The sequence below is a fragment of the Capricornis sumatraensis genome, chromosome 14 (assembly GCF_032405125.1).
Source record: "Capricornis sumatraensis isolate serow.1 chromosome 14, serow.2, whole genome shotgun sequence".
Lineage (NCBI taxonomy): Eukaryota > Metazoa > Chordata > Mammalia > Artiodactyla > Bovidae > Capricornis > Capricornis sumatraensis.
Genome location: NC_091082.1, coordinates 59,819,499 through 59,844,382, shown reverse-complemented (window position 1 = coordinate 59,844,382; position 24,884 = coordinate 59,819,499). Strand labels below are relative to the sequence as shown.

Here is a 24,884-nt window from a genome sequence, read left to right as displayed (position 1 = left end):
AGAAAGAAAGGGCCCCAGGCCCGCATCCAGAACAGCCTCCAAGGGTCTGCTAACCAAACGTTAATAATAAGGATGAACCAAATAGTTCATGCAAATATTTTATAAGAAAATAACACACGTGGACTTCCCTGGTGGTCCTGGGGTTAAGATTCTGAGCTTCTACTACAGGGGCACAGGTTCAATCCTCGGTTAGGGAAGTTCACATGCCATGTGCAGGGTGGTCAAAAAGAAAAACTGCTTCCCCTAAAAAAGAAAATAGCATATGTGAATTCGGCTTACTGTTGACTGCCCAGTGGAACTTCTCTGTGAATGGTGGACAGTTTGACAATTAATGTGACTGCATTCAGAGTATACTGGGTTTTTTTCACTTTCTCATACTCTCTTCCCTGAAGCTGGGTGACCTTCCTAATTGTCTTAAGCGGATGTTGAAATGTCTTTTTATTCCTTGATTTGCTTGGCAGAGTTGGGACTGGAGCAGGCCACCAGGAGCATTCCTGATCATAAGGCTCAGAAGTGAGCCCTGCAGGAAATACAGTGTCAGAGACCAATAGAACGGAAATGAGAGCTCAGAAATAAATCCATGTGCTATCCAGTCAACTAGCATTTGATAGGGGAGCCAGGAATACTCAGTAGGGAAAATACTTAATAAATAGTGTTGGGAAAATTGGATGTTCACATGCAAAGGAATGCAAGTGGACTCCACAGAAATTAACTCAAAATGGATTAAATAAGATGTAAACACAGAACTATAAAACTCCTAGAAGAAAACATAGGGATAAAGCTCCCTGACGTTGATCTTAGCGATGTTTTTTGGAGGTATGACACCAAAAGCACAAGCAACAAAAGCAGAAGTCAACAAGTGAGACTGTATCAAACTAAAAACCTTCTGTGCAACAAAGGGCACAACAAAAGGAAAAGGCGGCCTCTAGAATGGGGCTGAATATTTCTGAACTGCATACCTGACAAGGGGTTAATTATCCAAAATATAAAAGGAACTCATACCACTCAATAGCAAAAAGACAAATATCCAGTTTTAAAATGGGCCAAAACCCTAAGCAGACATTTTTCCAAAGAAGACATACATGCAATAGATACATGAAAAGGTGCTCAACATCACTGCTGCTGCTGCTGCTGCTGCTGCTGCTAAGTCGCTTCAGTCATGTCTGACTCTGTGCGATCCCATAGACGGCAGCCCACCAGGCTCCCCCATCCCTGGGATTCTCCAGACAAGAACACTGGAGTGGGTTGCCATTTCCTTCTCCAATGCATGAAAGTGAAAAGTCAAAGTGAAGTCGCTCAGTCCTGTCTGACTCTTAGCGATCCCATGGACTGCAGCCTACCAGGCTCCTCTGTCCGTGGGATTTTCCAGGCAAGAGTACTGGAGTGGGTTGCCATTGCCTTCTCCTGCTCAACATCACTAGTCATCTGGGAAGTGCAAGTCAAAATTACAGTGAGGTATCACCACACACCTGTCATTATATTCTTCTATTTTTTAAAATACAAGAAATAACAAATGTTAGCAAGGATGTGGAGAAAAGGGAACTCTCATGCTCTGGAAGGAATGTGAATAGGTACAGCGACTATGGAGAACAGTACGGAGTTTCCTCAAAACATTAAAAATAGAGCTACCATATGATCCAGCAATTCCACTTCTGGGTATTTATCCAAAGGAAATAATAACACTAACTCGAAAATGCAGATGCACCCTCATGTTCATTGCAGCATTATTTACAATAACCAAGACATGGAGCCAACTGAAATGTCCATCAACAGATGAATAAAGAAGTCATGGCGAATTCCCTGGCTGTCGAGTGGTTAGGACTCCATGCTTTCTTCCCAGATGGTGCTAGTGGTAAAGAGATGTACCAATGCAGGACACGGAAGAGACGTAGGTGTGATCCCTGGGTTGGGAGGATCCCCTAGAGAAGGAAATGGCAACTCGCTCCAGTATTCTTGCCTGGAGAATCCCGTGGACAGGGGAGCCTGGCGGGCTACAGTCCATAGGGTTGCACAGGGTCGGAGGACATGACTAACGCGACTTAGCACGCACCTGTGGTTAGGACTCCGTGCTTTCACTGCGGAGGGAGCAGCTTCAGTCCCTGGTCAGGGAACTAAGACCCCACAAGCCACACAGTATGGCTAAAAATAAAGATGTGAGATATATATGTAAATATCTGTGTATATATACATATGTGTATATATATATTTGTGTATATACAAATGTATATATGTATATATATGAATATTATCCAGCCATTAAAACCAGAAGGAAATCTTACCATTTCCAATAACACAGATGAGCCTGGAGGACATTACGCTAAGTGAAATAAGCCAGACAAAGACAAATACCTAAATACCATATGGTCTCACTTATACATGGAATCTAAAAACAAAAGTCAAATTTATAATAACAAAGAGAATGGTGGTTACCAGGGGTTAGTGGGCAGTGGGGTCAGGAGGGTGGAGGGAATGAGGAGATGTTTAACACAGGAGACAAACTTCCAGTTACAAAAGGAGGAAGCTCTGGGGATCTAATGCACAGCATGGTGACTATAGCTAACAATATTCTATTATATACTTGAAAGTTGCTAGGAGAATAGACCTTCAGTATTGTCACCATAACAACAACACAGTGATAATTGTGTGAGGTGAAGCATGTGTTAACTAACCTTGTCATGGTAAATATTTTGCAATATATACATGTATCAAATGATCACATTATATACCTTAAACTTACACAATGTTGCATGTCAATTATGTCTCAATAAAACAGAGGGTGGTGGGCAAATAAGAAAGAAAGAAGCAAGCCATTGCATGGCTGGTGACCTGGGAGAAGTAGCCCAATGCTGAACAGGAGTCCAGAGTTTATTGAATAATCCAGACATTTTGCTTTCTGCTCCATAAAAGGAAAATGTTAACAGGGGCATGTTAATATTTTTTCAGCATCACAAAATGTAAAAAGTGAAAGCACAGATGATTAGTTGAAACACGAAAGAAATCTTTGAAAATCATGGTGTTCACCGACTGTCTCCCTCCCCTAGTGATCTCATCACTTTCTCGAGGACAAGCTGGTGACCCTCGGCACTTATCCCTGAGGGGAGGTGACAGTGAAATAATCCCAGGCTGCCCTCATCATGGGACCACTCGATATGCCTCCTTCTTTTGAAGACCTGGAAGGGGAGGTGTCTCTGAAACAGAGAACGTGTGGGTCAAATTGAAGTATTCAATCTGGTCCTCCCTCCACCCTCTCCCTTCCCTACGCTCCCACTCCTGTGCTGGCATTTAAAATGAAGCCCTGGACTTTGCTGGTGGTCCAGTGGTTAAGAATCCACCTGCCAATGCAGGGGACATCAGTTCGATCCCTGGACTGGGAAGGTTCCACAAGCCATGGGGCCACTAAACCATGTGCTGCAACTACTGAGCCCACACTCCAGAGCCCATGCTCTGCAACAAGAGAAGCCATCGCAATGAGAAGCCCATGCAGCCCGCAACTGGAGACTAGCCCCCGGCTCGCTGCAACTAGAGAAAGCCCGAGCACAGCAAGGAAGACCCAGAACAGCCAAAAATAAATAGAAATAGGATGCACATGCTTGGTAAAGGCTGAGACAGCCCTGAGATGCTGCCCCAGGAGGCCAATTGAGTTTGAAAAAATGCTCTGGGTACAAAGACAAGGCATGCCCAGGCATGTCCTAGACTGCTTCCGGAAAGAAGCGTCCTCTGAGCTCAGTTGGAGGGACAGACAAAGGGGGTTTAATGGAAGAGAGAACACGGCAGGCAGGAGACATGGAGTGAGCAAAGTCCTGGCGACGTTGAAGAGCCGGGGTTGGGGCGGGGAAGCGGGGGCCCTGCAAATGGAGCTGCATTTCCGGAAATCTGGCTAGCTGTTTCTCACCTGAGTGGAGGGGCAGCCTGCCTCTACCCCCACCTTCCCCTGGAGCGGGTATGCCCCCTACTGAACGTCCCGGTGCCTGTATTCATGGATGCTGTGAACTGGGCTTTGTCTCTCAGCCTGGGCTAGGACTCTATTCGATGAGTCACAGCTTTTGCACTAACTCTGTGCCAGGATCGTGCTGGGCATCTGCCTGCTTTATTTCATTTACTCTTGAGGACAACTCACCTAGAATGTTCTAGAGATTCACAACAGCAAAACAGTTAAGAGTATGTGCTTGCTGGGGGAAGGATTCAGAGAAGCAAGAGTTAGGAATTTTGAGATTGACATACACACTGCTATATTTAACATGGATACCCAAGAAGGACCTACTCTATAGCACAGGAGACTCTGTTCAATGTTACGTGGCATTCTGGATGGGAGGCAAGTTTGGGGGAGAATGGATACATGTGTATATATGGCTGAGTCCCTTTGCTATTCACCTGAAGCTATCATAACATTGTCTGTTAATCAGCTCTAAGTGAGTGCTTAGTCACTCAGTCGTGTCTGACTCTTTGCAACCCCATGGACTATAGCCTGCCAGGCTCCTCTGTCCATGGGATTCTCCAGGCAAGAATACTGTAGTGGGTAGCCATTCCTTTTTCCAGGAGATCTTCCCGACCCAGGGATCAAACCCAGGTCTCCCGCATTGCAGACGAATTCTTTACCGTCTGAGTCACCAAGGAAGCTCTAATCACCCATACCCCAATACAAAATGAAAACTCTAATTAAAAAAAAGAAGAGCATGTGCTGGAACCAGACTGCCTGAGTTCAAATCTCACATTCTTTCCTTATTAGTAGTATCCTTGGGAAAGTTAATTGACCACGCATATCTCAAAGTTTCCTTGCTATAGGATTGGGAATAATAGTAGTATATACTTTGTAGGACTTCTATGAGGATTAAATTCTCACATATAATTCAGTACCTGGTACTGAAGTTCTGTGTGGTAAGTTCTACGTGAGATAACTGTTAGTACTCTTACTATTCCGTAGAACAGGTAAAGAAACTGAGGCTCTGAGAATTTAAGCGATTTCTCCAAGGTCACAAAGTTAATATTCCCCTAGGTTTGCAAGGATTCCGCAAGGGTTGCCCTCTCTCTCCCAGGCTTGACTTAGAGCCCTTACAAGCTGGACTTAGAGGGCCTTTACACCCTACCCACAGTCTCCTCCTCCATCAAGCCCTTGCTTCCCACCAGCACCCTTCCCACCTAACAGAAGCCGCCCGTCTGGGACGTGCGCCGCTGTGCCTGTTATGGCCGCCATACCTTTGTTTAGGCTGTTTCCTCTGCCCAAAATGCTCCCCTTCCCATCTCTGCCCATCCTGACCTCTGCCGCCAAGACCCTGTGGATATATCCGATGGGGGGAGCCCCTCCTCTGCATTTCTGGGTGCCTCCTCTTCAGCTGGTCCCCTCCCACCCCCATGCACTCCGAGAGCCAAGGCCACATTTTATGCATCCTGGCTTTTTCCCACCTTGCCTAACACGATGCTCAGAGTGCCGTCATTTCCAGCATGGGTGACCCTCCCTCTTAGGATCCGGTTCCTGGCCCAGGGCTATTTGGATTCAGCTCAGTTTCTCAACCTCAGCACTACTGATGTTTGGGGCCCAATAATTCTTTGTTGTGGGGACTGTCCTGTGCATCGTAGGATGTTTTGCAGCATCCCCAGCCTCTACCCATTAGATGCTGGTAGGAACTCCCCTCTCTCATTGTGACAAGCAGAAATGTCTCTGGGCATGGCCCAATGTCCCCTGTGGGGCAAAGCTGCCCCACATTGAGAACCACTGATAACCAGAACTTCCCCAGGGGTGGCCAGGATCAGCAAGGGTCGACTTTAGCATGGGAGGGTCAGAGGGGGAGCCTGAATTCCCCAAACCTACATGCAGGGAGGTCACAGAGACCAGGAAGGGTGGTTGAGATGGTGAATGAGCAGGAGCGTACCCACCTCCTGCCCGTCACAGCCAGGTGGAAATGTGGTCCAGCTTTTGCCATATCTTGAAACTCGTCAAAAGAAGCCAGAAATCCTATCTTTTACATGAAATTCCCTGATTCTTATTTACAAAACAGAAACAGACTCACAGACTTAGAGAATGAATGTATGGTTGGTTACCAGTGGGGAAGAGTTGGAGGGGAGGGATAGACTGGGAGTCTGGGACTGACCTGTACACATTGCTATGTTTAAAACAGGTAACCAGGGCTTCCCTGGTGGCTCAGTGGTAAAGAATCCTTCTGCCAACACAGGAGACATGAGTTCTATCCCTGATCCGGAAAGATCCCACATGGCAAGGAGCAACTAAGCCCAGGCACCACAACTACTGAGCCTGTGCTTTAGAGCCCGTCCTGCAGCTACTGAAACCAGCTCACTGTAGAGCCCATGCTCTGCAACAGGAGCAGCCCCTGCATGAGAAGCCCGCACACTGCAACTAGAGAGTAGCCCCCATTCGCCGCAACTGAAACCCTGCACAGCCAAAAATAAATAAATAGATAACTAATAAGAGCCTACTGTAAGGGAAAAAAGAATTTTAAAAAATTCTCTGTTTCTTAAATGTTGGCAACTAATATGAATTTTTTATTTAACATGTGGGAAGACCAGAATATGTCTGAGTTTTGCAACCTTCCCTATGGACTGAACTTCCATCCTAGAAGCTTCAGGCAGCTCCTACCTCCAAGGCCGGAGGGTCCCCATTCTCTCTGCAGTGGTTGATGTCTCAGGCACTATGCACAAGCCCCACACTGGGACTCTGGACCACACAGATAGTCTCTGGGCCCGCACGGGCTCCTCCAGCCCTCTTCTGAAGCCCAGTTCCAAAGAAGTGGAAGGTTCTAAATTCCCAAGTGACAGAGAATATGACAAGTACCCCTGGAAGGGGATCAAGAAGCCCGAGCTCTCATCCAACCCTGGCATTGATTTGCTGTCTGACCTTGAGCAATCATTCGCCCTCTCTGAGCTTCAGTTTCCTCCTCTGTCACATGTTTGTAGGATGAAGAAAGAGAAGGGAGGATGATTGCTCTCTATTCCTGGGACTTAAATGAGTATTTCCTCTTGACAGCACAGAGTCCCAGCTGGCCCCCAGTGCCCAACAGGCATTCTTGTCCTCAGACTGACCTGGGCAGGGACAAGCTGGTTCCACCGCCCAGCTCAGGAATCTTGCATGTCAGAGCGGGGAGTCTGGGTCACCCTGATGGACTCTTTCCTCTGTGCAATCGGGTTATGGATGCTGGAGGTTGTTCCAAGAGTGGAATCCACCATCCTGTCACTAGAAAAAGTCGGACTGTAGGCCTTGCTAGTGCCGATGGCAAAGTTCTGGGTTAGTGGGACCCAGCAGAGCCTTAAATTAATAAATAAGTTAATAAATTTTAAAATAAATAAAATAGATAACCAACAAGAGCCTACTATTTAAAAAAAAAAAAGAATTAAAAAAAAAAAAATTCAATCCTGCCCAGTGGTGTTCATGGCCACAAGATGGCTCAGGTGGGCAAGCCTGCATGTGGCCTCTCCGCAAGCCTCGGGCAGTTTCCTAGGGGGCTCTGCAGCTGAGAGTAGCCTTCCTTAAGGAGTGGGGGGGGGGGGGGGGCGGGTTCTGGGAGAACTTTTATCCAACCTCCTAATTGTATAGATGGGGGAACTGAGGCCCAAGGTCACCAAGACAACAGAACGAACCCCAACATCTCCTGACTCCCTGTCCAGTGCTCCTTCTGATCTATCATTGGGCTATTCCGGAAGTGGGCACTGGTGAGAAGCACAAAGAGTGACAGATAGACAGACAGACGTAGACAAGCACTGACTTTGCCTGTCACCAGCTGTGGTTTAAGACCAGTGGTTGTGGACAGGAACACCTAGGCGGGGGACACACTGTTACCATGTGCGCTGGAATGGGGGTTCTATCACCAGGCCTCCTGATTTTTCCAAAATAAAGCTAAATAGCTGAATTTTTTGGTTTAAATTATCCTCAGTTTTAAATGCTGGCCACTGGTGTTTTAAATGCCTTCTATTGGAGTGCTAGGAAAAGAAAACACATTTACAGGCCACAGTTGGCTCCAGGGCTACCAGTTTGCAACCTCTGCTCTCTTCTCTTACCCTCAGTTTACCCTGCTTTAAAATGGGTATCATAACAGGATCCCTCTCTCAAGAGGGCAGTTGAGGGATTAAATGAAATGAAACCACTAGAGGGCCTATTTTACCCCTGGGCCCACAGTGAAAGGCAGCCATTATTTGTTAAGACATTTTTCATAGGAGAAATGGGAAGGGCTTTAAGTTCAGCACAAGGCAACTGGGAGGTCCTGAGCCAGAACTTGGGATCTTTCCATCATTCTGCAAACTTGAGCACGTGTTGCATACCTTGTGCCATGGGCATGTGTCAATTTAAAACCCTATGGGGAGGGAGGTGGGAGGGGGGTTCAGGATGGGGAACACGTGTACACCCATGGCGGATTCATGTTGATGTATGGCAAAACCAATACAATATTGTAAAGTAATTAGCCTCCAATTAAAATAAATAAATTTATATTTTTAAAAAAAGAAAGAAAAAAAACCCTGTCCTTGCCCTGAATTTACAGGGGAGGCAGGGTTGATCTTCATCCCAGGAATCTCAGAACATCCCTCCAGTGGGCCTCTAATCTGAGAGAAACATCCTACTTTCAAAGGTCAGGTCTTTAAAAACAAAAAGAACGCAGCTCTTTTTACATTAGAAACACATTTCTGCTTGTTTATTTCAATGAGAAACTTCACGGGGAAAATGACAGTCCTTCCTATATATCTGTTCAACAAATCTGCCTCCTGAAAACAAGTTCCAAAGATATTAAAAGGACAATTCTGGGAAAAGAAGAATTTAGAACAAGTTCTAATTAGTCCCTGTGGGATTAGGGGCGATGGACAATTTCTACCCTGAGAACCCAGAGACCAGGGCCTAAGGTTACATCCTGATGTCCAGGATGCAAAACGTTCTTCCTCCTGGGCTTGGCCCACACAGGGACCGCTGGGGGCAGCATCAGGCCCATTCCTGGCTTTGCTGGAGGCCTTGCAGCCACAGAACCCTTTCTTTGCTGTGCGGTGCTGACTTAGGCTGTGAGAGCTCTGCCTACAGGGTGGGAGAAGCCTGGAGTCGCTCTGGCTGACGTGCCTGAGTTTTGGTGGGCGGGCGGGCAGGTAAAGCCCATAATTACAGGAAAGCAGCCTGGGGCATGTGTGGACAGGCCTCCTGGAGCCCAGGCAGGTGGCCTCCCAACTAGGGAGGGCCCCAGGGTTCACACTCTGCGTGCAAAAAGCCATCGGGGTGGGGGAGGGGTTAGTTATGTAACTGCGATGTGTATGTGTGTGTGTCTGTGTCTGTGTTAGTCGCTCCGTTGTGTACGACCCCCTTCTCTGTCCATGGAATTCTCCAGGCAAGATCACCCAAGTGGGTCGTACAGCCACTGAAAAACTGGCGCTACACTCCAAGGCCTCCTTCCTCCCCACCCACTCAGAAGGACGTGAAGAACTAGCAGTCCTTGCTCCAGGCAATGGCGGTGGCCCTCACCTTTATCAGCGTCAGGGTTGCCTGGAGAGGGCTGTTGGAAGACTTGTCAGGCCTCACCCCAGGAATTTCTGACTCAGGAGGTGGGGGTGGGGAAGAGGATTTGCATTTCTCAAAAACGCACAGGAAGGGTGCTGATACAGCTAGTTCAGGGATGCCACTTTGAGAACCACTGCTGTAGGGCTTTCTGAAGTCAGTCTACTTGGGCCCCTGATTTGCTGTGTGTCTCTAGGCAAATATCTGAGCCTCTCTGGACTTTTTCTTTTCCCCTCTCAGGGGGAGAAGCCAGCTTTTTCTTTGAACAGATAAACCCCACCTCGGTGTTGAGATGCCTAATTACTATTTGCAGGTAGCTCAGAGATGGTTGGATGGCATCACCGACTCATTGGACATGAATTTGAGCAAGCTCTGGGAGATGGTGAAGGACAGGGAAGCCTGGTGTGCTGTAGTCCATAGGGTTGAAGAGTTAGACATGACTGAGTGACTGAACAACAGAGACCTTCACAGGCCTTTGCACAAGGGTCTTTCTCCATGGTTCCAACTTGCTTGTGGCCACTGTGACAGCAGTTGCTTCAGGAGAGATTGGCAGTGTAAGCCTTATAGAGACAGGCCAGGCCAGGATCTCTCGGCCTCCGTGCTCACCCTGCATGCACGAACCTTGAAGCTGTTTGCTAGCCTGAGCTTTGGGACAGTTCTGTTTCCCTGGGGAAGGACTCGTCACTGCCCCAGTTGGTAAGCCCTCTGCAGCACAGTCAGTCATAATCAAAGTCATATCTGCCAGCAATTCTCCTGTCTCATCTGAGTATCCGGGTTGACTACACTCAGGGACCTTCCCCATAGTATCTAAGACAGGAGTGGTCTCATGGCACATGCGGACCCAAGGAAATAAACAAGGAAATAAGCAAATGGTTCCTTAACTGAACCGGCCCTGCAGCCTGGCTATCTGTTTGGCCTTCTGCAGTTACGTGGGCTTTCCTACCCCTGGTCTCTTTTGTTCTTCACAGGACAGTTGTGGAGGCAGGCAAGTGTTCTTATCCCCGTTTCACTGATGGGGAAACTGAGGCCCCAGGAAGGTGGTCTGACTTGCCCAACTCTGAAGGAGAAGTGTAGAACTCTACACCGCAGACCCTTGCAAGCCTCTCCCAAGTCTAATTGGTGTTCTTTTCCATGTTCTTCTAAGAGCCATTCTGCAGATAATTGCTGTGGAGATGAAGCTGGGAAAGGGGTGATCTAGGAATCCAGGTCCTTCTTGTTTCCAGGAAGGGAGAACACTTTCTTCTTTACAGAAATTGCCGGTCTTTCTGGGAGTCTGCCTTAGGCCTGGGGCTTCCCAGGTGGTGCTAGTGGTAAAGAACCTGCCTTGCCAGTACAGGAGATGGAAGAAACAAGGATTCGATCCCTGGGTCAGGAAGATCCCCTGGAGAAGGAAATGGCCGCCCACCACGTGGTGTCACATGCTGGTAGACCCCAGGTGCCCGTGGCACGCTAACCTGCATGGTGCTTTACAGCCGGAGCCCAGTACAATGCCTAGCACGTGGTTGGTACATAGTCAGTGTTTGTTGAGTCAATGGATGAATAAATGAAGACAGACATGGTTGAAATACTGAGTCTAAGCTTACCAGCTATGTGATCTTAGACAAATCCTTCCACCTATCTAAGCCTTGGTTTCTTCAACCGTAAGATCAGAAAAATAATAATTTTTATAATAATACAAAATAGTGGCATAATAATTAAGAAAACTGGCTCTGGAGGCAGAATTGCCTGCTTGTAACTCCTGGCTTCATCCTATTCTACCGTGTGACCTCAGGCAAGCTACTGAAACTCTCTGTTCCTTGGCTTCCTCGTTGATAAAATGAGGATTGTAAGAGTACTTACACAGCTCTGTGAGAATTAAAATGAGCTAATATGTATAAAGTGCTCTATCTAATATTATACGTGCCTGTGTGCTCAGTCACTTCTGTCATGTCCAACTCTTTGCAACCCTGTGAATTGTAGCCCACCAGCTCCTCTGTCCATGGAATTCTGCATATTGAAATGGATTGCTATTTCCTTCTTCAGAGGATCTTCCCAACCCAGGGACTGAACACTTCTCCTGCATTGCAGATGGATACTTTACCCACTGAGCCACCTGAGAAGCCCATCCGAATACTATAAATAACCCTTAACAATGATGATTCTATCTGTGCGCCGATAAATTAAATTATAACATTGAAGTAATGAGGATGAGATGGTTGGATGGCATCACTGACTCAATGGACATGAGTTTGAGCAAACTCAGGGAGATAGTAAAGGACAGGGAAGCCTGGTATGCTGGGGGATCACAGAGTCAGACATGACTTAGCAACTGAACAATAATGAGTACATGGCAGAGTGCCTGGTACAGAGGTGGAAGGGCTCAGTAAACATTATTCTTTATTTTAAAATTAATTAATTAATTAATTTGGTTGCATCAGGTCTTAGATGCAGCACTTGAGATATCTTGGTTGCATCATGTGGGATTTTTGTTGCAGCACAGGAACTCCCTGATAGCGGCACGTGGACTTAGTTGCTCTGGGGCATGTGGGATCTTAGTTCCTTGACCAGGGATCAATCATGCAGTCCCCTGCATTGCAAAGCAGACTCTTAACCACTGGACTAGCAGGGAAGTCCCAGTAAACATTATTCTTATTTTGGGCACTCGCTGGCCCATAGCCTCTGTGTCTCTTGACTCACACATAGGACATGGAGACATGGGGCCTGAAAATTGTGGTGGTGAACATAGTGATCCTGTTCCCGGGAACCAGCAGCCCCAGTTGAGGACCCCAGTTGAGGAAGGGGAAGTACTGCCAGTGGCCACTGGGGGCAGCAGAGGCCCCATCCCCAGATGCCTCCTGAGGGTTCCGTGATGTTTTCCTGACTTCAGGAGTTAATCATGGAAGGCTTGACCATTCCACTATGCCCACAATTCTCCATAACCCTGTGGTGCAAGGTATTCTACCAGAGAACACCCCTCATTTCTGAGGGTTAAAATCCCAACCCCGTGTTTACCAGCCACATCACCTGGGATAAGTCACTTTGTCTTCCCTAAACTTCAGTTTTCTCATCTGGGACATAGGGATAGGGTGCAGGGTTGAATGAGCTAGAAAGGACAGTCCCTGAGGTGAAGTAAGTGCTCAGTCAATGACACTGTTACCAAGGTAGCTTGATGGTTTATTAGCCCAGACTCTGCAGCCAGACTACATTAAGCTTGAGTCCTGCCTACATCACTTCTTGGCTGTGTGCCTTTGGGTAAATGACTTAACTTCTGTGTCTGTTTGTAAAATTTGTAAAATGAGGATGATAATAATAGTACATATAATTCTCAGAATTGTTGGGAAGGTTATATAATAAGCACTATGTAAATGTTTGCCAATATTATTATTAGAAGTCATAGTATTTTGATGTTATTGTTATTTATTCTGAATGCTGTGTGTGTTCAGTTGCTAAGTCATGTCCAACTCTTTGGGCCCCCATAGACTGTAGCACACCAGGCTCCTCTCTCCGAGAGATTTTCCAGGCAAGAATACTGGAGTGGGTTGCCATTTCCTTCTCCAGGGAATCTTCCAGACTCAGGGATCAAACCCGTGCCTCTTGCATCTTCTGAATTGGCAGACAGATTCTTTACCACTTGAGCCACCCGGGAAGCCCAATGATCCTGAATAACCTGCAACATTTCAACTTTCTGTAGAAACCTCTCTGTTTGATATGAACTTGCTCAGAAGAGCCTTAGAGAAAATGGGAGAGATATGGCTTCTGGATGAGGAAGGAATTTTTCCTTTTGGTGCAATTCAGAATCTAATTTGGGATACAAGATGGTCTGACAGGCAGGGCACGGTTGTACTTGGTGAAAACACTTCAATGTCTGGATCTGGGATAAGCATCTGCCTCCAGGGCAGGTCCTTTGGAAACCTCCAGAGAGGATCAGGATCCTCGACAGGTCGTTTGGGGCCCAGGAAAGATCAGCAAAGGTATCAGTGAGCCCATGACAGGCACACAAAAGTCTCCAGCCAAGAAGGCCTCCCCAGGACAGATGGCAAGATGGACAGGAGGTAAAATCCTCCAGCCTCCAAGGGCTGAGGTCTAAGAAGGTTTGAGGGGAAAATACCAGTCTAATCCTTCCCACTGCACCTGTGCCCCGGAGTCCTACGGGGATGGCCGGGGGAAGAGAGGAAATCGGTACCATCCCCACAGTGGCCTCAGCCACAGAGGCATCCTGGGGCCTGCTGGAAGGACTTCTGAAAAATAGATCACAAGCTGCAGATCTCCATGGAGATAGCAGAGTGCTTATCTGGCTCAAAAGCAAAACACACGTTGCCTGGCCTCCTCCAGCCATGTCTTCAAGCTCACTTTTTTGAGGGTTTACTTTGTTTGAAGCACCGTTCAGGGCTTCCCCGGTGGCTCAGTGGTAAAGAATCTGCCTGCCAATGCAGGAGATGTGGGTTCGATCCCTGGGTCAGAAAGATCCCCTGGAAAAGGAAATGACACCCCGTTCCAGTATTCTTGCCTGGAGAATCCCATGGACAGAGGAGCCTGGCAGGCTACAGTTCATGGGGTCGCAAAAGAGTTGGATGCAACTTAGCGATGACAACAACAAGCACAATTCAGAGCTCTGCATGTGCAAAAACCTCCTACCACAACCCTACAATGTAATGACCACAATCACCTCCATCTGACAGATGAGGAGCCCGATTTCTGGGCTGAAATCGTGTGTTCCAGATTATACACTCGTGTGTGTCAGAGCCAGGATTTGAGTCCTGGTCCCTGTGCCTCCAGAGAATGTGTCCCCAGCCTCTGGGGGTGTGCAGCATCCAGGATGGCCTTCCCTGATCCTTGCCCCCTGGTGGTCACACCGTCTTGTCACCCCTCCCATCCACTGTGGGCAGGACCTAGTGATTCCCTTCTAATGAACAGAACAGGGGAAAGATGATGGAGGCCATTTCCAAGATTAGGTTACAGTGTCAGAGAAAGAAGGAGAAATATCTTATGACATCCCTTATACGCAGTATCTAAAACGATGAGACAAATAAACTTCTCTACAAAACAGAAACCGACTCACAAGCTTAGAGAATGAACTTATGGTTGCCAGGGAGGAAGGATGGAGGAGGAAGAGACAATTAGGAAGTTTGTGATCAGCATGTACACACTGCTATATTTAAAATGGGTAACCAACAGGACCTGCTGTATTGCATAGGGGGAACACTGCTCAATGCTATGTGGCAGCTGGATGGGAGGGGAGTTTGGGTGAGGATGGACACGTGGATATATATGGCTGAGTCCCTTTGCTGTCCATCTCAAACTATCACAACATTGTTAATTGGCTAGACCCCAATACAAAATAAAAAGTATTTTTTTTAAAAATTAGGTTACAGAGACAGCAGTCTCCATCTTGTGCACGCCCTCTCTTGCTCTTTCCTGGAGCCCAAGGTGGAAGCAAGCTGCAATTTTTTGAGAAGATCTACAGCTCTATGGCCAAGAATGGAGCGTGGCTTCAGGGCCCACAGCCAAGGAGGTGTGGAGGGTCTCAGTCCAACACAAGAAACTGAATCTTGCTAGGGAGTAGTTGCTCCCCAAGGAGAGCCCTAAGTTGAATGGAGCCCTGGCTGACACCTTGTCGGCAGTCTACACAGAAGCCCTGAACCTGAGGCACCCAGCTAGGCCACCCTGGTCTCCTGACCCACAGAAACTGGGAGATAATAAATGCTTGTTGTCTCAAGCCTCTGCAATTTGGGGTGATTTGTCACGCAGCAATAGATAACCAATACACTTGCTATCACTACTAGCAGCACACACAAAACACACATACCCCCACAGCCACCATGAGAAGGATTAAAAAAGACCCACTCACCCGTATTGGGCAGAGCTGGGAACGCCCTCCTCTGCTAATCCAGCCCTTCGTTTCGCTTTTGCCCATGAGGGCGCTTAGATGCAGAGACAGAACAATCCTTTTCCACAGTTACACACAAGCTAAGGGATTGGTACCAAGGTCTCCAGACTCCGGGACTTCACGAGGGTGTTACAGACAAAACGGTACAGTCTTGAGAATCCACCGTTGCTACCTTCTCTTAGTGCCAGGTGTTTGAAGAGAGTAATTTTGGCTGGAAGATATCAGTTAAACCTCTTCTACAAATACTGAAAACATAGTCAAGAAAAAAAAAAAAAAAACCTGAAAAATTCCAGTGGATTCAAATATTCAATTTCAACCAGATATTGAATATAGTGACGTTTTTAATATAAGGTTTCTGGGTTTTGTTCCTTAAGTCAAATATACCTTGTCACATCACTTGCTCCTGTGATCTAAAGGGAGTTTCCTTGGGAATGAAGAGGCACTGTGCACGGGAACTGCACTGACCCCTGATGTCCCTGACCCCCAGCCTCCTTTTTGTTTTCTTTGGTGGTGCCCTGTTGGCCTGAGGTCAGGGTCATGGGGACACTGTCTGACCTCAGAGCTTGTAACTAGAGCAGCCTCCCAACCCTTGGGCTGGGTTGCCAATCCCCACCCCACCCCCCAGCCCCCACTTTGAATTCTCACTATGCCTTTGCTCCTTATGAGTAGTCAGGAGGACTAGAAGGGACAATTCCTATAGCCTTTCTCCTCACCCAAAATCTTCCTTTCCCACTGCCTTACAGAGGCTGGACACGGTGTACCCAGCGGGACAGAGAGAGCCAAACCCCAGGCCCAGCTGTCTCCAACATCAATTCTCAGCATCCGCCAGGGAGGCCAGCAGGTCTTCTGGGAGAAGGCCCAGCTACATAATTTGCGGGTCCTGATGCAAAATGAACGTGTGAGGCCCCTAGTTCAAAACTAATTTAAGAATATCAAAGCGATGGCAAAACCCCAGTGCAGGGCCCTTCTGCAAGGCAGCACATTCAGAAGCCAGCCCGGTCCTGGAGTCTTCAATACAAACCACCCTGGAGGTGCCATTCCTGGAAAACGGCTGTCATTCCCTGGCTCCCGCATTTCCTGTTGCAGTTAAGCAGAAATGTCTCCTGGGTCCAGGACATCCTCATAATCAGAAACATACCTCAAAGAGGAAAGACCTCCCACTCGAGGCAGATGGATGGTTTTCTGGAAGGCTGCAGGCTGCCGCTGCTGTCACTGATTTGCCTGCCAGTAGAGTTGTGAACGGGGAGACAGAGAGGCTGAGGTTGACTAGGGAAGGCCTGGGTCATCAGAGAATCCCAGAAAGTGAGGGCAGGTGGGCCCAAATGCCATATGAAGTCCTAGTCCTGAGTGTGGGGGACACACACACACACCAGCTACGAACGGAGAGCAGCAGAAACTCCCCAGGGTTGGGAGCTTGAGAAATAGCTTGGATCATTGAAACGTCAGTAGCAAACATGTGCAGACTCTAGAAAGGCTGCACAGGGCACCAATGAGCACCTGTGGCCCGTGAGCCAAACAAACTTCTAGACATATTGACCTCGCTGTTCTTTCTCCTCTTTCTTCTTAGGTTTTTAAAAGTTGCCAATATTTCAAACTTAGATTTCATATCAAAATTCACATTCCTTGTAGCTCCAGAAAAAAAACAAACAAAAAATGGAACCTCTGGTAACGCTGGAGCCAAATTCCTGTATGACAACCATCTACTGCCTCCTCTAACTCTAACCCTAACCCTCCTGTTTGCCACAGTCCCCAACACTCCCTAAGGTCTCCCTGACATTGAATCCAAGTGGCAAGTGCTCATATCCATGCTTGCACTGCTGTGTCCTCCTTACGAAGTGAAGAGGGAAGTGAATCGAGACTGACCAAGAGTTCCATGTACTTCAAGAAATATGGGAAAGAGCGTGTTTCTTTGTAGAAGTGAAGAACCTCCTTATGAGTTTAATATGCAGACTTTCTAAGTAAAAAGAACAACCGAAATGCCCTATAAAGCAGACCACAGCAGTCCCTGCTGTCCCTCAGTCATGTCCCTGAAATCATCCGAACCAGAGTCTCCAGGAACAGATGTCTCCAGAATGAAAGACCCTCCCAGCTTCTCCTCCCATGAGGGTTCAGAGTGATCTTTCTTTTGTTCTGTTCTGCCATTTTTCCCAGCAAAGGCAGAGGACATGGGGGATTCCCAGCATCTCTTGTCACTTGGTGTGGGGTCAGTTTCCTTCTCCCAGAGCGGTATGGGCATTTAATTAACCCCATGGATGGTTTTCTTCCCCAGCTGGGAGCATCACTAAGATTTTATGTGCCTGTCCACTCTCCACTGGGCAGCCGGGCATCCTATTAGACAGGGGCAGAGGATCTGAGGCAGCCAGACTTGCACCAGCGGGGGGTGGCGGGGGAGGGGAGGGAGAATTTGGTTCCCATCGCTGGTCAGAGAGCCATATGCCAGGACCTAAAAGTTCCCAGAGCTCAGGAGTGGGCCAGTGGAATCCATAGGTGACTGAGCCAGGCCTGGAGGAGCTGGGGTGCATGCTGTCTGGAGGGGGAGGCTGAGGACACCAGAGAAAGTGTGTGACTCCTCACCCAGCCAGGTAGCCTCACCTTCCCACGTCTATGGGACCTGCCTCCTGGGGCTGCAAGGAGGTAATTAGTCCTTCTAAAGTGTATCATAATCCCCAGATCAAAGAGGGTTCAGAGCTGCTGGGTTCACTTTACAGTGAACTCTGCCAGCCACGGGAGCACCCACTGAGTGGGTGGGCTCGGATTTGCAGCCCCTTCAGTGTGTCACCTCCTACAGAGCTTGGCTGGCCTAATAACCCACAGAGCAGGGACCCAGACCCTGGTCTTCCCTGGAACCACTTCCCTTGCCACATGCGCCAACCACCCCCTCCCCCGCCCCCACCAACCAGAGGGGAGTTCATACCTAGCACTGATGATGGGTGGGAAGTCGTGATGTCCCATTTTATAGATGGGGAAGCTGAGACAGAGGATTGAGGTGCAGACATAGGGTCCCCCACCAGTGCTTCCTCGCGGGTATGGACCGTATCAGTTTTCCTCCCCACTGGCACAGCCGTTCAGTACTGTGTGCGCTTGAGGCAGGACGGGCCGCACAGTCCAGGTGAGTGAAGGAAGTGTCCCAGAGGGCCCACCCCTTTTCCTGCCTGCTTTTTCCGCCCTCTCCCGGCCACTTGCTGGGACTTCAGCTCTCCAGCAAGGCTGTCTCAAGGGTGTCAGAAAAGTAGAGAGACACATGCAGGCTGGGTTACCTGGATTCAGGCCTGTCACTCCCAAGCGCTGTGACACTGTCCTTCTTTCTAACCCTGAGTTTCTCTAGGAATGACCGTGCAGGGAGCGTATCAAGTGGCTAGGACCCGGCGCACAAAGGGGCGTCGTGGCGCTCTGCCCGGCCTTGGGGCGAGTCTGGGCGCCTCGGAGGGGCCGGGGGCGGGGCCGGGGGCGGGGCGAGCGGCGGTGCTCGCCAGCCCGGAAGGAGCGGAAGGAGGAGCCGCGGGAGTGAGAGTCGTTCCCACGTGAGAGACTCGGCGGCCGAATTCCTCGCGTGCGGCGGCAGCGGACAGCCGGGCGTCGGGCCGGACTGAGAGCCCTGGTCCGGCGCGCGCGGGCCGCCGGGCGGGTGGCCGGGGCGGCGCTCGGCTGCGCCCCGATGCGGCGACGACCCCGCGGGCTGTGAGCCCGACGCCCGCCGTCGGAGCCCCCCCGCGCCGCCGCGGGCAGCGCCCCCCGGGCACGCGGCATGCGGGCCGCCGACTCTGGCACCTGGGAGCGCGTCCGCCAGCTCGCGGCGCAGGGCGAGCCGGCGCCTTCCTGCGGGGCAGGGGCCGGGCCGGCTCGCCCCCCGGGGCCCGCAGTCTGCGAGCCGAGTGCGGACGCGGCGGGATCGAGCGATCGGCCCCGCGCCGGGGCACCCTCAGCTCGAGCGGATGGCGACTGCAGCCAGCCGGGTAGGTGCGCGCCGAGAGGAGAGGGCGGCGCGGCCGCAGGCCCGGGAGCGCCGGGCCGGGCGCACGGGGGCGCTCCCGACCGGGATCCGGCAGCCGCTGGTGGCAAAGTTCTCGCCGGACCCGGAGCCCCGAGCGCCGGCCGGGGTGCAGGAGGAGACGCGCGGGACGCGGAGTTAGTCCTCAGCCTGGGGGTTTCGGGGCTCGGCGGCTTTCCGGCAGAGCCCCGTAGGGAGCTGCCGAGGGAGGTCAAGGCCACGGGAGCCGTGCGATCCCGCGGCACCGGGAGACCCGGGTCTGGGTCGGACCCCGTGCCTGTTCTGGGAAGCGTGGGAATGGGGCCAGCCTCGCGCTGTGTTGGGGAGGCCCCCTGTGACCGCACCTGTAATCCACCTGGCAACCCCATCAAGTGCCGAGGGGAGCGCTGCCTTCCCGTCGCCCCTCTCAGACGAAAGCGATGACTCGCTTTTGCTAGGAGCGAAGAGATTTCTTGTACACTTGAACGACTAAGGCAGAAAGAGAAATTGCCGCGGAGACACAAATGCAGTGGTCTAATTGTGTATCGTTGGCTAATCCGCCCCAAGCGGAGAACAGCGTTTGAGCGTTAAATGTTCCGAGTGGATGCTCCGGTTCCATTCTGTTCCGGCCTCAGCTGGGTCCCTCCCCAGCTCAAGTTAGGTCATGGAAGGTGGGGCACAGGAACCCCTGGATCCTCCAGACTCTAGGGTAGGAAGCTGGAAGAGGAAGGGCTTCCGAGAAGACTGTCATCAACAGTTTGAAGTTCGAATACTTTTTCTAGGAAAAATGGGGTGCGGGGTGGGGAATAGGTGGACCACATGATTATTCATTATTTCTTGAACACCCATGTGTTCCAGTAATTTACTTGCTGTGTCTTAAAATCTTATTACGACCCTGGCAGTGAGGCTATGTTATCTCCAGGAAGATGAGGTCAGAAAAGGCTGGAGTTTAAGGGACTTGCCCAAGTCCTGAATCCCTGAAGCCCTGGTACTGGAATTTCAAATTCCTTCTGGTTTGGCACGAGAATGCCTCTCCCAGGCAACAAGCTTACCAACTGGGAACACCAGGCTTATTCACCTAATAATTCTTTCCTAAAAACAGCCAACTGCAAGACCTTCTAATTCCAGGCTGCCCATATTGGTTTCCCCAGGAGATGGGATTCCAGAGGTCAGAGTTCTAGCCACAGGAGCTGAGACCACCAATCAACTGACTTTGATTAGCTGGGCTGCGCTGGTGTTCTGGAACAGCTGGTGTTTTGGATCACCAAGGGTCTGGAAGCAGGACACTGAGGACTGGAAGGAGCTTGAGTCCCTGGGCCTTCGGTTTAGGAGCTGGGCTTGCTGGACCCAATCCCACCTCCTCCCCTGTTGCAAAGAGCAGTTAGAACCCAAGACAGCTTGCTGTGAAACAGAACATAGATGCAGAGAATAAGCAAATGGGAGGGCTTGGGCAAGTCGTTTGATCTTTCTGAGACTATTTACCCATCTGTAAAGTGGAGATATTAATAATGTCAGATACATTTTGATCATTCAGAAGCTCATGTCTGCAAAGCACCTTGCCTAGTTCATATTTGATGCTAATGAATATAAGTCATCAGCTTTACTTGTGGGGTACCTTTTGATGCCCCTGCTGACTCAGTTTTTCTTGAGGATGAACTGTTAATCTGTCCCATCTCCCGGCTCCTGAACTATGTTGAAATGACATCTGTTTTGTCTGTAAAATACTTCCGTGATCCCAGGCTGACTGTTGGGCCAATGGAGGCTGTTATTATGTACACATGTAGAAGACGGCTGGTTGGAGATAAATCTGTTTACTTTTTGTCTGTATAGAGTCCACTTGTGTATCATGATAACAACATCCTAATGACATGATGTAGCTGAGAAAAGCCTGTCTCTGAGATCTGGGGGTGGCTGTTACTCCAGTGGCCCTCTTGGTGTCCCTTTAGGGCAGAGAGCAGTTGGCATCTCCTTTCCTGATCTACACTTGGCATCACTGGTATGAAATAGGATCAAGCCAACAGCTAAACCAGGAAGTTCTGAGTTCTCTCTACCCCACCACCCTTCACCCTCATCTGGTCTCTGGATCTTAAAGACCAAATGCAGTTTCTGAGAAGGTCCATGGTAGTTGCATGGACACGGGTTCTCAAACAGCCTTATCACGGACATGGGTGCTCACACCATTTGCTGTCATGAGGGATTTTCCTCTGGGAGGTCAGTGGAAATCGTCTTCAGGCTTAGAACTGCAAGTCAAAATTACTACTGAAATAGACACGTTAGCCAGGCTGTGAGGTGACTCACTTCAGGATCTTAGAACGTTACTCCCCAGCCCAATGCAAAGCTCAGTTTAAGAAACTGCAAGAGTGCCCTTCTGGGTGACAGTGTCTGAAAATTGGCACTTTTAAGGGTTTGGGGATGGGGAAAGGGAGAAGGGATGCTCGCTTGGTGGGATAGAGGCCTGGCACCTTGATATTGTTCATAGGTGATATCCTGGGATTGTCAGGGTGACAGACTCTGTGCTGGTGACTTCTGCTGACCCCTGGCCTCCAGGGCGGGGCCACTTCCAGGAGAGGTTACCATTTGCGTGTATACAGCGGACAAGAGCAGGTGATGCAGAAATGAGACACAGTGCTTGGTCTGCACCTGATGCGGCCCCAAATCTGTCTGACCTTGAGGTACTCTGTAACTCGGTTTCCCTGTTGGTGTGGGGTGTAGTGACTCCACCAGAGGGAGGCTCCTTCCAGGGTCCCCACAGAGTGTTCAGGTGGTCCCAGAGCCTTCTGAGATGAGAACTTGAATGATTCCCTTGTGATGGTCCCTCCATTCGGTCACATCTCTTGAGCATCTCCTCCCTCCAGGCACTGTTGTAGCTACCAGGGCTGTAGCAGCAGCGAGAAGACTGCGGCCCTTGTTTCCATGGAGCTTGTATTCTGTGGGAGGAGATTTCCAGTAGGCAAAGACCCACAGGATGTGTCAAGGGATGGGAAAGGCTAGGCAGGAGAGAAAAACAGGTGAAGGGTTAGCGCAGTGGGAGCGGGTGGTTTTTAGTATAAGTGGTTAGAAAAGAATGAGGGGAGCTGCGTGGGTGCTGAGTTCCTAAGACAAGAGGATATTGCTGGTCGACAAAGGAAATCAAGTCTTTTTATTTCTTTTTTAATTTTTGGCCACGCAGCTTATGGGATCTTAGTTCCCCAACAAGAGATCAAACCCAGCCTTTGGCAGTGAGAGCACCAAGTCGTAACCACTGGACTGCCAGGGAATTCCCAATCAAGTCATTTTTTTTTTTAAGTTGTTGGTAAATTAGTATTTTTGTAGACTGGGCACTTTATCTGTCCAAATCTGAAGCCTCCCAGGCTTCCTCCTTTATTAGTCATTTAAGTTCTGATCTTCTCTTGCCCCTCCCCCTCACCTAAAGCCCCCCGGAGGAGGGGGCCAGGCCCTGTATACCTGTATACTGGCTCCCATCCCTTGCCCTCCCAGGAGCCAGTCTTGCATGCTAAGTCGCTTCAGTCATGTCTGACTGTTTGCGACCCTATGGACTGTAGCCCACCAGGCTCCTCTGTCCATGGGATTCTCCAGGCAAGAATATTGGAGTGAGTTGCCATTTTCTACTCCAGGTGATCTTCCCAACCCAGGGATCAAACCCACATTTCTTATGTCTCCTGCATTGGCTGGCAGGTCCTTTACCACTAGCACCACCTCGGATGTCCAGCGGCCAGGCTCGGTGCTCGCCAAATGCCAGATTTTGTCTTCGTTAGTCCTCCAGCAACCCAGGAGTAGATGCGGTTGCTAATTCTGTCCACAGATGGGGAAACTGGTGCTCAGAAAATTCGGCTGAGATCTCACAGCTAGTAGGTGTCACAGCCAGGACTTGGCCCCACGTTGTAAACCTCAGAGCACCTCACTGTGATCTCAAGAAAGTAGACCCATGGTAAGTGTCAGGTCCATTTTTCCTTTAAATTTTTATCTCTAAAAAAAAGTTTGTCCTCTCCTTGACATTCCTCAGTTTAAGCAACTCAAACATTTGCTTATCTTTGTGCCTTTAGCAATTTCCTCACTAGGTCAGCTTTGTGTGATCCCTTCTGTAAAAAATTTCTGCTGGGTGAGGGGGAGATTCAGTCTCCACACTGGAATTGGGGATGGTCTTTGAAAGTCAGCCAGTAGGACCGAGAAGGTTTAGAGTGAGCTTCCTCTGTAATGGGGTGGGAGAGAGACGACTGGGGGCTTGTGGCTCTTCTGGACACTCAGGAATGAAAGTCACTGCTGTTTGAATGTATTTTTCCGTTGGTTTCCCTCAGGCAGTTTGCTGTGGCCGAGCCCCCTCCACCCTATGTGACTGTTCAGGGAGAGGAACTGAAAGATCCTTCTGCCAGGGCAGTGGGTACAGGGCACCAGGTTTGGAATCGAATGCAACCTGCTGGTTGAATTCACCAGCTCTACTGCTTCCTGGCTGTTTGTCTCCAAGCAAGTTAGTTAATGTCCTGAACTCAGTTTGTGTGTGTGTGTTACTCGGTCGTGTCTGACTCACTGTGACCCAATGGACTGCAGCCCGCCAGGCTCCTCTGAGCCTCAGTTTACCCATCTCTAAAATGGGATCCTGTTAGCCACCTCAGAGTTGTTGAACAGGAATCTGTATGGTTAGCATCCTTCATACCCATGGGGCCTGCTGCTACCTATGCCATAAGGGATGGGGGGATTCCCATTTATCCAGAGGACAAAGGAATTAAATGTGTGTGTGTGAAATTAAAAAAAACTTTTTGACCACATCATGCAGCATACAGGATCTTAAGTTCCCTGTTGTTGTTGCTGTCGTTCAGTCACTAAGTTGTGTCTCTTTGAGGCCCCATGGGCTGCAGCACACCCAGCTTCCTTGACCGTCACTATCTCCTGGAGTCTGCTCAAATTCATGTCTGTTGAGTTGAGGATGCTGCGTAACCTTCTCATCCTCCGATCAGCAATTAAACTCATGCCCTTTGCAGTGGAAGTGCAGAGTCTTAACCACTGGACTGCCAGAGAAGTCTCAAAAATGCATTAAACTTTTGAAGTCTGAAATATTGGGATTTGATGGGACAGGTGTTTTTGACAGAGTACGAGCCGCTTATTTGGCCTTCTGAGTCATCGGGAAATTTCCAGACTGGCCTCTGTGTTTTGTGTTAATATTCCAGCTGAGTCAACTGGGTGATTTGCTAGGACCCTCCAGCCATTCTGGGCAAAGAGGATTTTCTTTCCCTTCCCATCATCTCAAGAGCTACAGAGCATGCGTGGCTCATGGATGGTAGCAGACACCCCCTCAGTGTTAGCGCCTCTCCCCCAGAACACAGCCCGTAGACCAAAGTGGAAAATTAGGCACATTGGCGTGCGCACAGATTTTAGCCTCAGCAGATAAGCATACCAAGTGTGTCATTAAAGCTGTCCAAAGCAATTGCCGTGGGGATCCTGTGTTTGCTGTGAGTCACTAAGGGCTATAAACACTCCAGAGAGGATGGCAAGCTGTGGTTACAAGGTGTGCGCGTGCATGTGTGCGTGCCTGTGTGTATAGTTATTTTTTAAGAATTGACACTCCGTAATGTGTTTCATGT

At 49.4% G+C, this 24,884-nt stretch overlaps 1 protein-coding gene across 2 annotated transcripts in view; it reads left to right on the top strand.

The window, feature by feature from the left end:
• The window catches only part of KAZN (kazrin, periplakin interacting protein), a 462,055-nt gene that overhangs the window by 322,418 nt on the left and 114,753 nt on the right, over positions 1-24,884 (top strand). Inside the window, exon 1 of one of the 2 annotated variants that reach the window (XM_068985855.1) lies at positions 19,087-19,294. The exons of the other annotated variant lie outside the window; for it this stretch is intronic. Within the exon in view, the coding sequence (XP_068841956.1) occupies positions 19,087-19,294 (208 nt within the window). Of the gene's footprint in view, positions 1-19,086; positions 19,295-24,884 lie in introns of those variants that run through there. 2 annotated transcript variants of the gene reach the window in all.